The following is a 13442-nucleotide window of genomic DNA, read 5'->3' on the forward strand; positions in this document are numbered from 1 at the left end:
TTATTATTTCAATGTCACGACAATAAAAAAACGTAATAGCACACCACGATTTCTATTACTCCGATATAACAATTTATTGATAATGACGTCAGATTGTGTACGTATAATTAGTGGAAATGTTTTTTAATTATTCATCGTGTCCAAGATCTACATCCTTTCTTTATTTTCGAGCTACCTGGTGACATATCCTTACTCAGATTGGTCATTATTCCTAGAACAATGAGATCGTACCATCAGTTCGCTAGTTGCAGTATAGCAATAGTCAAAAGCTCTATAATTACCATTTGCACTCGAGCAAGAAGCTGGTATGTACCCAGTGAGTTTATATACAACTCACTAAAATTGCTTGGAGCACATATCCCACCAAATTTGATTGCCGATGATAATGATTAAGGTACTTTATTTTCTCTGTTTAGACAACTATTTAATCAATCAAATTTTGTAGAATACTTTTTTGCACCACACTGACATTTCTTTTCGCTTTGAACGAACTAAATTTTAGAAAAATCACTTATCCCAAGGAACATCAAATAAGCCCACTGTATACCTTACTTTGATAGGATTTTTGAAACTTTATCGGTCACTGCGGAAATATAGTACTAGATATTTAGGGTACGTTGTTTAGTGTCAAATATCACTATCTTTTTTACTATCATCGACTCAAGGACACCTACATATACAGGGTGGTGACTTGCGCAACGCATCATAGGGATTTCAATGTAAAATTCATAACAGGCGATTATTGGCTCCCCAAATTATTTTAGAGCAAAAATGTATTGAGGTTTTTTGTAGAAACAAATTTTTTACGTCAATAAACCGTATTAGTTTTCAATTTTTTGCATAATAAAGACGGAAAATTGGAAAAATAAAACCCCCATCTTATCAATAATCTGTGATGCCATGGAATTTTCTAAAACAAAAAGATATCCAATTATCAATTAGCAGCCGTTCGAAACGAATTTTATGATCGACTTGGTTACTGTCTTGCATGTAATGGGGACTTATTCGAACATTTATTGTAAATTGTTATATTAGGAAACCGTGTTTGGTAATTTGGTCTTTCTTTATGTTGTTCTAAATATAATACTTTTTTGATAGAATTTGATTTGTTTTATAGCAGACATTCCATGGCATGACGGATATTGGCGTAGCTTTTCTATTATAAAATTCCATGGCATCACAGATTATTGATAAGATGGGGGTTTTATTTTTCCAATTTTCCGTCTTTATTATGCAAAAAATTGAAAACTAATACGGTTTATTGACATAAAAAATTTGTTTCTACAAAAAACCTTAATACATTTTTGCTCTAAAATAATTTCGGGAGCCAATAATCGCATGTTATGAATTTTACATTGAAATCCCTATGATGCGTTACGCAAGTCACCACCCTGTATAGGTAACTCTATAGAAATGTCCCTCAAACTAAAAATCATGTAGGTACAAATAATGATATGGTTTTATTATTGTAGTTGAAAGGATCTCGTTACTTCACTAAAAACCAGTACAATGGTACGTTTACGATCATGAAAGAATGGTGGCACAAAGCTATTGCTTCAAACACAAGCATTCTACGATGATTCCTCTGATATATAAAAACGGTTTATTATTAAATATTGTAAACGGTGGTTCATTTTGAGGCCATTCCTCCTTGAAAAACTCTCTTTTCGGGAAAACTTTAGAAAAAAAGAAAAATTGACTGAATCAACAATTTTTCGTTTATTTTAGCAGTGATTTTGAGTGACGTTAGAACCATACGAAGAAAAGACGGCTCGGGAAGCTCTAGATTTGGAACGTTCGAACGGGGTGGTAGTAAGGAACTAGAACACCTCTCTCCTCGCCTTTCCAGTGCTTACCATAAAGACCCCGAATTCGAAAAAATTAGCTTTTCACGAATAAATCTTGGTTAAAGTGCAATTATTTTCTCGGCAATGGAAGAACATCGACGATTGTCCACAAAAAGTTGAAGTTTCTGGAATCTCTCATAAATCTTCACAGTCTTGAATAGGAAACTATCCAACCATATATTCGAAATGAAAAGAAATGAAAATTCCACCAATTGGTGTAAATTGAGGATCGAAAATGTGTGTTTAGAAGCTACTACAAAACAGTGATTCAGTTTTTGAAAATTCCTGCCTTAGTGCATACTTCTTGGGCCGAAAAATGAAAATTGTCATTGACAACGTTTATTTAAAAGACACCTCCCACAATTCCGTAATGATTTGTTTCTTTTTTAAGTTTTTTGGGAAGTTTTGGGGAAATTCGTGCAGTAATTCTTGGCTCAAAAATGAAAATTGTTCATTCCATATGAATTATTTGTCATTGTATTGAAAAGGGTTCATAAAATGGTTTTTTTCCGTTTGGATAGTGTGTAGATGAACCGAGTTGTCCAAACAAATTTGGGGTCATGTACAACTTTCCACCATCATCCATCATTTTTGCAACTGAATCATAAGAAATATTTTCTGTTACTTTGCTAGTTTGTACAATACACAAAGTGATCCGTATAATGAAACATTTACTGCTGCTTAATTAAACCGTGATTGCGGTTTTCTGGAAAAACTAAAATATAAATAGATATAGGTGTGATATTGGTATGTTCGTTCATGCACGGAGCGTTATTGTGACCAAGAAAATTCCAGTCGCCAAACATAAGTAACAGTTTTTGGCATTGACGGTAATTGATTTTAATTAATATTTGACGAATAACAGTTCTTCAATCACCGGCGAAAGAGGTTCCGAAAAATGGTCAAATTAATTTTAATAAAATAGGTAGTATTTTTCATGGTAATTTAAAGTTCATAATAAAAAGGTAATTTTTTAAGGTGATTATACTCTTCGAAATAGGTCCGCCCGAAACTGCAGGTAAACGTATACCTATATGAAAAATATGCAAGCGCCATTTATTGTTATCCCTTCGTCACGGTATTCAGAAAACTAACTGGCCGTACTAATCATTCAAAGGAAACCAATTTTGTTTAAAATATTTTAAAAATTAATGGAATTTTTACTCGTAATGTTAGTTTCAATTACTAATATAATGACGTTTAGAGAACGTGCTGTTATTTTCGTCGTAGATTGTCACATCGACTATAATATTTTTTGTTCAACACCAAAACCACAGTTTTACATTAGAAAGAATTCAGGTACGTCGGTGCCCAATGCCTTAAAGGAACCCGAATGAAAAATATATATTATCTGGTCTCCTTTACGACTTGTAAACACCACCGTAACGACTTGTTTTACATTCTTAATAGCTCTCTATAATATAAGAATGCCATAATGCGTGTAGTTGTCACATAAAATCCTTCACAGACCTATCAAGGGTGACAGGAAGGCTACCCAAAAAAAAGTAGGTATCTGTTGAAGCTCACTTGAAGTATTAGTTCGCTACATCTTCTAAAATAGAACCGGGGATTATATTTTAATGAAAAAATGGCATTTCGCTTATAATCCCATTTTTGTATTGTTTGTGACCAAAACATACTCAGCAGGCACAACATGGGTGGCCTTTCGGCAAAGAAAGTTAAAAACATTAGGACACAGTTGCTTAGCAGGATACTAGTAAACGAACAGTGGACTTAATCCCGCTTTGTATTATTGCTACATAATAGGGTTTTGTTGCTACATTTGTGTTAAATTTCATCACGAAATCAAATTAAGCGTTATAATTTAACCTCTCCAAACTCTATTGTGACACGTGAAATAAAAATTTGTTTTTCTTGTACGCTCTTTTACAAAAACCGAACCATTAGATTTGGATCGTTAAAATGTACTAAAGTACTTAAAGTGGATAATAATAATGAAAATTATAATTTAAATGTTCTGCGTAGTAACCCTCATAATTAAATCTCGATTACCTGCAAGTAGCTACACTTGGCGATCGAAATAATGAAGGCATAGATAACTGACACTTACATTTAAATTATTCCAAGTTATAATTAAATTAAATACTCGGCAATTTACCATTTTTTCAACAAATTTTCGGCATTATTCTTTAATCAAACTTAAGTGAAATACGTATCATCAGTTCAAGCAACCTTCTCAAAAATTTGTTGCAGGTGGATTAAAAAAGCAAGCAAGCTCGTTAGTGAAGAATATTGCCAAATAACTTGTGTATGATGTCCAAACTGGAGCTAGTCTCCAACCCGGATTTTTTATACATTGACCACCATAATGAAGAAGAACTACAAGGTTCAATTGGTCCCAGGATAGTGCAAGGACGACACCAAGAAAGGCACGATGAGCAATGCATGGTGTTGATAACAAAACGCATGTGACGACTAGAAGAGCAACCCCTTGGGTGCATGAAGACATCGGAGATTTTACATGCCATAATGCTCTTTGCACCGCCCTGCAGTTCTTTCATACCTGGGACCCATATCATAAAATCAAAACCAATGCAGATCTTAAAATGGTGTGCGGTAAATTCGCCCCGGAAGACTCGCCCCGGTAAATTCGCCTTCGAAAATTCGCCCCTGGAATATTCGCCCCCAAGTAAATTCGCCCACGGAATATTCGCCCCAAGTAAATTCGCCCCCGGAGTATTTGCCCCCAACAACCAATACAGACACGTTTTTATTACTGATGCCATAAGAGTTCCTTTTTTGCTGTTTTCAGTTTGATTTTCAGATTTTTGGATTACGAAAGGTGAAATATTGTGTTTGATTTACAATAAAATGAACTCTTCGTCTATTAGGATTGTAATATTTAAAATCTTAGAAAATCGTGCACAAAATTCTTTTCTTTCAGTAAATCTAACTACCTAATTAAAAAATAATACAAAACTTACCAGCACCACATGAAACCGATCTTCAATACTCAAAACTATTTTTTCACACGAGTTTATAACAAACTCAAAATCAACACAGTTATTACAAAAAAAATTAAAATTAAACAAAATTCATTTTATGAACTGCTGGCTCTGTTACCTCCGAGGATTAATAAATCTTATGGGGCGAATCCTACGGGAGCGGAATCGCCGGGGGCGAATCTTCCAGGAGCAAATTTGTCGGGGAAGAACTTGCCGGGGGCGAATTTTCCGGGGCGAATCTTTCTGGGCGAATCTTACGGAGGCGGATAGTCCGGGGCCAATGTCTTGGGGGCGAGTTTTCTTGGGGGCGAATTTTCCCGGGCGAATTTTCTGGGGCGAATCTTACGGAGGCGAATAGTCCGGGGGCGAATTTACTTGGGGGCGAGTTTTCTTGGGGGCGACTATTCCGGGGGCGAATTTTTAGGGGCGAATTTACCGGGGCGAATTTACCGGGGCGAATTTTCGGGGGCGAATTATCCTACAATCCTTAAAATCACACACTTTACGGATGGCTCACTTGCGTGTTGCCTGTTCGATCGATTTAAGTAAAATTGTAGCTACCAGTGCCGAGTAGGCCGTAAATTTGACATTACATTGATTGGGGCGTTGCTGTTCAAAAGGCGCAGAAAATATGAATCGCTTGGTATCCAAGAACTAAAATTTGCCTCTCATAATTTTGGTGGTCATTTTTGGATTCGTAACGTGGAACACTCTTAATGGATACCTACCAATTTCGCTGGAGAAAGGGCGAAACGTGTGATTTCGATGCCCAAAAGAACTACAGATTTCATTATAATTATCAAAATATGGGTTATTTAAATTAAATCGTGAAAATACATCTTTCTCCAACATCTTCCCACCACAATTCCTTGATAAGTCAGGGAGAGGAATGATCCTCTTCATTTAACTCCATTTTATAGAGCCGTTGAACTGATCTCTGGTTGTCTTCACTCGAACAGTTCGAACGTGACCATTCTTTCCTTCTAGTGTCTCAGTTACGATTCCTATTGGACAATCCAGACGTTTAGACATGTCATTTCCGATGATTACAAGGTCTCCCACTCTCACCAACTCTGGCATTTTGCTTTCTCTTATTCAAGAATGATTTTTTGATTTTTTTAATAAAAATTATATATTACGGAGAGAAGCGGGCGAAACTATGTAGTTTTGCATCAATTCCATAAATCAACAATGAATATTTTAAATAAGAGGACATGGTCTCAATAGCGAAATCCATTGAACAATTACACTTCGCGAAGCGCCACGCCGCGTGTCGATACACTTGATTGCTCGCGCCTACATTTAGGTTGTACCACTTCTTGTATTTTTCATCAAACATTTTACCATAATTTACTTAGGTACTCTTTTGCATATTTATAGCGTAGAAGATTTTGATAACGTCTGATGTATTATGCCAAATAAGAAGACCACCAAAATAGCTGCCGCATATTTCATAAATGGTGCATGATGCACATATTATTATTCAGTGACTTTGTAGGCCACGATTTAGTAAACAGTGTGCAAGCGGTTTGGGTAACTCTACAATTAATAGCAAAAATAATTGAACCTGATGCAAAACGGAAACTTGCCTAAGTTATACAGGTACTTATTCTAGTATAGGTTGGTATACTTGCATTTATAGACAATGATTAAGATAAAGTTGTATTTTGTGTCTAGGATAATATTACACCCTTTCTTCCCTATCGTTAGAAAACCACAAATGTGGAAATTGTGATGATTTTTATTAAATGACACGGCAAAGTGCTTTATTTTCCTATATTGTATCTAAGTGCAAGCAAGATTTTGCCACAGAAGCATTTTGCATGGCCCAATTGTCACTCAACATATAAATTTGACTAGGTTGGGATGTTTGCGTAAAAAGTAGTCAATAAAATTATTTTAAAGTATAAGGTACTTCGTTGTGCTCTTTGCGCCATCTAGCACACTTTTTACTCCGTGTTTAAAGGTAAACTGCCCCAGATACGCGAAAATTCGTTTCCTTCTCTACGAGCTTTGGAAGAATGAAATAATTTCCCACATATCTAAATCGTTCGTATATGAAAGATTTAAAAATGTGCTTTACTTATGCTGTTAACTTATGTAACGACAACGCGTAGAAGGAAGGAGAGATTCATAGGATCTTATTCCCCTGACCCCTGAGAAGGGTTACGAGTCACCTTTTCGCGTCACCTACATCGTCCACCTTGTCAATATAACCACCCTATACCCCCCCAAAAAATCCCGCCTCCAAATGCGCACGCTGTCTAATTCCCCCACTTGGTTTACAGCACTGGACAAGTTGGGCACAAGACATCTCTTCACCAACAGTGCTCCTGAACCTGTGCAACCAAATGTCGCCTTCGATATCGCGAGTTTAGTGCTTTACGGATGTCAAGCTTTACCAATTCGTTTAAAAATCCTTCTGGACCGCTTGTTCTCCGTACTTCAAAAGGATCAAGTTTTACAAGTATTGCATGGATTTGGATGGACACCCGACGATTACGCTAGAGGATACATCCTGCAGGTAGGGCGCTTTTATATTAGGTACTTTCAATTCGTAAAAATTTCATCCTTATATAATTAAATGAAAATTTAAATTCGACCTTCTTTCATAATTAAAATCTCAAACTTAAATTGTCGCATCATCTCCAAAAAAAGTCGAAAACATCCCGTAATTATATACCCGCTCATAAATATTCAGAATATTTTAAATACGCTATTTTTGAATAAAAATCACGTCGATTGTTTGTTTTTTTAACTAGGCCGAAATGTATTTGTATTATTACTCTTCTCGGTCGAGTTGTCCGGCGGCTTACTGTTTGGGTTTCAAAATTTATTTTCACAAAGATTGTGTGTTTTTCGTTCGAGAAACAAACTCAAAAATGTTCAAAATTTTAGATAAATATACACGTACATTCGTATATTTGCGAGACAATTTTGTTTCATGGCACGAATGTATTTACCCCTTATTAATATTTAAAATAGCGAACTAGCCAATTTCGTGGAACGTTGGGAAGGTGAATTTTGAATTACAGACGATAAAATTATAGAGCGTTTTGCATATCATTTTTGAGAGAGGTAATAATTTTATGGTAGGTATAATTTTTCAAATAACCCTCTTGCTGATTTTTAAATCGTCGAATTCGTATTTTGAATAATGGAACACTTCTGTCAATAATGACACAGTTTGTTTACTAGCTAATAAACCGAGTTGCACTTAAATGCACGATTTGCGAATATATAATTACCGTACAGGTTTTCAGCAATTACCTACCTCTTTATTTTCAAATTACAAAACAAATTCGAAGGCAAATGCCCAGGTACCTATCGCCTTTTTCTACATGTAGGTAGAAAGTTGCCTATCCGCCGCTTGCTTGATATAATTCATTGTGACGCGCTAATTTTACTTAGACTAAATAAAATAAATTAATTAATGTGTATTGCAACTTGATTTAATAATCACTTTCTCAAGTTCCTAAAATTGGATTGTTTATAGGCTTACGGTGTGCAGGAAATAAACTATAAGAGACATTCAGCAGACTACCTTTAAATAAAGCACCGATACGCTTTTAATGTTTAATTTTTTTACACGTATCTATAGGTACTTGTTCCTTGAATTTAAGCAGACACTTTTCGTTTATTTTTAAAAAGTTACCTAGTGAAAAACCCAAATTCCGAGGAACAAGTCTCGCTTTACGGCATCAATGTTTACATTATCCTTTATTGTTAAAGGAAGCACACGGCAGCACATTGGATCGATGGAGTATCTGCAGTCCTGAAGAAGAACCCTTGGTTCTTCAACAGTTCTTAAGATTTGGCGAAACACGTGCAATTACCCAGCAATTACTATTAGCTCAACAAGCGCTTCACCAGGAGTCAACGCTGGAGCGCCTCGGTCATCGTCCCCCATCGAATCCGCGTCGGGCGATGTCACCAAATCGTCGTCCATCACCACCAACCTTCTCACCTTCAGCTTTCCATCCATCTTGGTTACCAACTATGTCACCTCACCAAAAACAATCGTTAAATTTCCTAAAAATGCCATCAATAACCGATTCTGTCAGCTCCGCAACAAAAACCATGTACGGAAACAACTCGATAACAGCATCTCCACTGAACCGCCTTCAAAACATGCAACCGTTCGATTTTCGAAAACTAGGCGCGGGACTTGCGGGCTTTCCTTGCCAACCGACCCCCGATTTATCGATGCGACGGAAAGTTTCCGAAAGTGATACTCCTGGAAGTTTAAATCTAAGCATAAGTACCTCCCTACCGATGTGTCCACCACCGCCCCTACCCACATCGTCACTACCAACATCACTAAATCACTCCGCCGCAGCAATGGCAGCGGCAGTATCGGCCAACTCTTTAGCGGCGGCAAGTTTAGTGGCTTCATCCTTTAGTAGCTTGATGTCAACCGGATTAAATGTACGTAGCAAATCTCCTGCTGGTATCATCGAATGTGTAACGACCGGTGGAACTAGCGAAGTGGGTTCCGAAGATGACGACAATGACTCCCACAGCGCTTTAAATTTGAGCCGTGACAAAGATTCCGCCAAAGCTTTACGACAACCACGAATCGTTTCGGGTAGAAAACCGATAACACCAACCAAACGCCAATGGGGTTCCCCGGGCCTACCGCTAAATTTAGGTACGCAATTTATTAATCCCGCGACCGGGAAAAAACGAGTGCAATGTAACGTTTGCTTGAAAACTTTCTGCGATAAAGGAGCTTTAAAAATACACTTCTCCGCCGTACATTTGCGAGAAATGCACAAGTGCACAGTCGAAGGGTGCAACATGATGTTTAGCTCACGAAGATCTAGAAACCGCCACAGCGCCAATCCAAATCCCAAACTACACTCTCCCCATTTACGTAGAAAGATTTCACCCAACGATGGTAGAAGTGCTCAACCTCACCCGATGTTACTGCCGTCGGCACCAGGTTTACCTCTACCAGCAACCGCCCTAAACAGCTTAAACCCGTTCGGCTCATTTCCTATACTAACCCCGCCGCCCGACATTCGACACCATTCTGCCCTCAGCAACTTGGATTTCAAGCACAGTCTCGATCTTAGCATTCATAGAGCTGGAAGCGAAGAAAAAAGTGAAGATAGAAAGGCCGTATACGACAACAACATCTTAGCGCTCACTTCCACTAGCAGTAGTAATCATGAAGATGACGACGATTACGAAGACGACGGCATTGTAGTAGTTGGGGGCGACGAAGATGAAGACGGGGAGCGAATGGATTGCTCCAACGGCGTTTCTGACCTCCCGGAAGACTTCAGTATGTCATCCAAAAGATTCAAAATGTCCGTGTCCGATGTGGAAGAAGATATCGTAAGCAACGCCGACAGCAACGAAGATTCAGTCAGCATTATTGATACACACAGTCTTAAAGACGAACTAAATCTTTCCACAAATAAACGAAAACGCAAAAGTCAAAATCCAACCAAGTGTTCCGTGCCTGTAATAACAGACGATGGTGTTAGTGACGGTGAATCATCCAACGACGCGTACTCGGATCGGAATTTAGACAAGCAGGACTTACAAAAGGAAACACCAATACCTGCGGCCAAAGATTCTAAAGAGCATAAAGATGAAGAAGATATGCCGATAAATTTAGGCAAAAGTACGGCGGATGTCAACGCGAATGAGTCAGAAGCCGGAATTTACAACGAAATTAAAACTAGCTTGGCTCCATTGTTTTCGACGGATAAGTTGAAAAAAGAGAGGCCTTTTCACGAAACGGAAAACGTGGAGGACAACGACCGTCCGGCGAGTACCGTAGAAAGTAATCGAAGCGATGAATCGTTCGACTCGTCCAACGCCCTTCGCCACTTAGAAAGTTTATCTCATGGCAACTTTGGTGACCTAATGACGCAAGGTTTACACTTGGGTTTAGGCGTACCGAATCCGCATTTGGCCCCTTTGGGGTTTATGATGGGAGGCGGTCCTCCGAGTCCCGCAAGATCGCAAGCGTCATCAGGTGGCAGCTCCAACAGCCCAGATTCTCCCGATGAAAGTAGCCAGAATCAGTTGTTCGGCTTGTTCGATAACGGACAATTTATAAGTACAATGGATGTTCCTATTGATAAAGATAATCCCAGGCGCTGTGCTGCGTGTGGAAAAATCTTTCAAAACCATTTTGGCGTTAAAACCCATTACCAAAACGTACATTTAAAGTTGATGCACAAGTGCAACGTAGACGGATGTAACGCGGCATTTCCATCCAAACGAAGTAGAGACCGTCACAGTGCTAATTTAAATTTACACCGGAAGCTGTTATCCACAACGGATAAGGGATCGAGCATGTTAGAAAAGTCGCATTTTCCATCTCTGGCTAGCAGCCCCACGTTACAAGGAGATTTCTTTGCGCGGTTGTATGCAGAGGAAGCATTGAAAAATCATCATATTCCTACCTCGCCCGTTAATTTTAATCAACTGGTGTTAAATGGTGACCGAATCCCTCCGCCTCCTTTTCTTCTTCCTCCTCTTAGCGGTTTACCTTTCCCCTTGGGCAGCTTCAATCATTTCTCGCATATGAATGGCTCGGCTTTGACGCGAAGAGAACGATCGTCGGCGTCGAATTCTCCAACACCAGCGTCACCACCTCCAACCAGTTCCTCGCCCGATCCGTTACCTCTAATTCATTCCATTGACGAAGATATGCCCACGCCCGATAAAGATGGACATTTGCCATGTCGGTTTTGCAAAGCAACTTTTCGTAGTTCAGTGCAGTTAAAAGAACATTGTGAATCGAACCATTTGTTAGATATGTTCAAGTGTAAAGTTATTGGGTGTCCAAAGGTATTCATGTCGAGAACAAAAAGGAACTTACACTCGGAGAACTCTTCCTTGCATTTACATTTGGTAAATAAGAAAGAACCGAAAGGTAACGTGTCGTGACCATTTCAGAACGGTGGCATCTTTAAATCAATGCCATTTTGGTGGTAACTTTACTAATTAAGCGCTACTATGTGTGATTGTTAAATATTTGAATTTAATTAAAGCCAGTTTTTTTATTTATTGCGTTGTTTATAAGTATAAATGTTATTTTAGTTTTGTAAAAAGGTTTAAATGAATATATCCTGTAGATTTAAGAATGCCAGTCGTTGGAATACTCATTGATAGATAATTAAACGCGATCTCTAGAAAACTCTGAACAAAATCGATCATCCCGAATTTGTAGTATTAAAATTGCTCATTTGGAGACCTAGTACTTTTCAAAGTAGCGCGACGCGCGCAGTATTTATCTGTTAATCCTTTTATGTAGCGATTGCAAGTTGCGTGTCTGGATACTTTGCAAAGTATTTAGTGATGAACTGTAGACAAAAGTGTATATTTAAATGTGCAATAACTTTGTATATATTATGCTATGTCTGTATTTGTATAGATGTATATATTTACTATCACTGTTGGACGAATTGCAGAGGTATTCTTAAAAGGTTCTATTCTAGAATTGTCCTCAATGTATACGATTATACAGTTAGTGCTCTTGTATACTAAGCTTTTTAACAATATATTACTTGTAAGTTCTGTGTTCCTCTTTTAAGTCAGGTTTCTTAAAACGATGTAAATTTTCTTTTTAAAATTCTAGCTGTAATATTCATTATATTAATGTATAAATACAGCAAAACATAACATGTTACATTTGTCAAACTGTAAACAATACATTCTAAATGTTATTTATTAAATGATGTAAAATCATTGTGTACATTGACCAATATACCTCTGGGCTTAATTAAACTGTAGCTGTCACTGGATCTCTTTTTACTTCACCTACATGACGTTCGATTTCGATAGACTTTGAAGTAAGCAACCGGGTAGGTACAGGACGTTTAAAAAGTTCCCAAAGGCGCCAAAGTATGACTTGTCACTTATGAAAGAGAATGGCAGAAACGGGGAAAATATTTCCCAGAACAAAAATTTCTTAGGAGCTTAAGGAGGAACTGAGTTTCTAAGATTCCTGGAAAGTATACCTATAATTTTCCCAAAGGAAAAGTGCTTACACTTCGCGTCCAGTATATTGTTACATGCAGACAAAACGATATAAAGAATGAAATGGTTTCTAAAAACTGTAATACCCAGGAACAGATTCAGATTTGCGATTTCAAAAAGAGGAAGGCGCTACAAAAAATTGTAAGGTGCCAGTTTTTGATACAGCTGCCGCTATCTATCGGACGGTAGCTACAACAGCACCGTTAGAAACTTTGGTTTTATGGATTAATTGTTTGCCATAGAACATCGCGGCAGTTTTAAACACAGTGGCAGCGACAAAGATTTTTAAATGTGGACCCCAACTAAAATCTATCTATATCGTTGTGGTAACCATCATTAAAATTTAGTATGTAGGTAGGTATTACAGATTGAAAGATAGTAACAATACTATTCCTATTGTTAATGTCACTTTATTAATAAGTTAATTTATAGTTAAATTTATTAAAAGAATTATGCGCATAAGTTCATTCTATGGAAGGTAATTTTACAACAATCCTTTCTAATGCAACAAGGGGTGACATTCGCGCTCGGTTACATTGCATTACATGTTTCAATACAATTAAGTGATAAACAATAATGAAACGTTATAAATCACTCTATTGAAGGACGTTATAAGAACATTAAC

The 13442-nt window shown here is 37.6% G+C and overlaps 1 protein-coding gene across 6 annotated transcripts in view; it reads left to right on the top strand.

Moving 5' to 3' along the window:
* Window positions 1–12439, top strand: part of LOC116165960 (zinc finger protein basonuclin-2-like) — a 348284-nt gene extending 335845 nt beyond the window's left edge. For all 6 annotated transcript variants that reach the window (XM_031480744.1, XM_031480746.1, XM_031480747.1 and 3 more), the window contains 2 exons: window positions 7102–7337; window positions 8546–12439. In XM_031480744.1, the coding sequence (XP_031336604.1) occupies window positions 7102–7337; window positions 8546–11725 (3416 nt within the window). In that variant the 3' untranslated portion in view covers window positions 11726–12439. The remainder of the gene's footprint in view (window positions 1–7101; window positions 7338–8545) is intronic.
* Window positions 12440–13442: the final 1003 nt, after the last annotated feature.

This window comes from Photinus pyralis, unplaced genomic scaffold, assembly GCF_008802855.1.
Source record: "Photinus pyralis isolate 1611_PpyrPB1 unplaced genomic scaffold, Ppyr1.3 Ppyr1.4_LG3a, whole genome shotgun sequence".
Lineage (NCBI taxonomy): Eukaryota > Metazoa > Arthropoda > Insecta > Coleoptera > Lampyridae > Photinus > Photinus pyralis.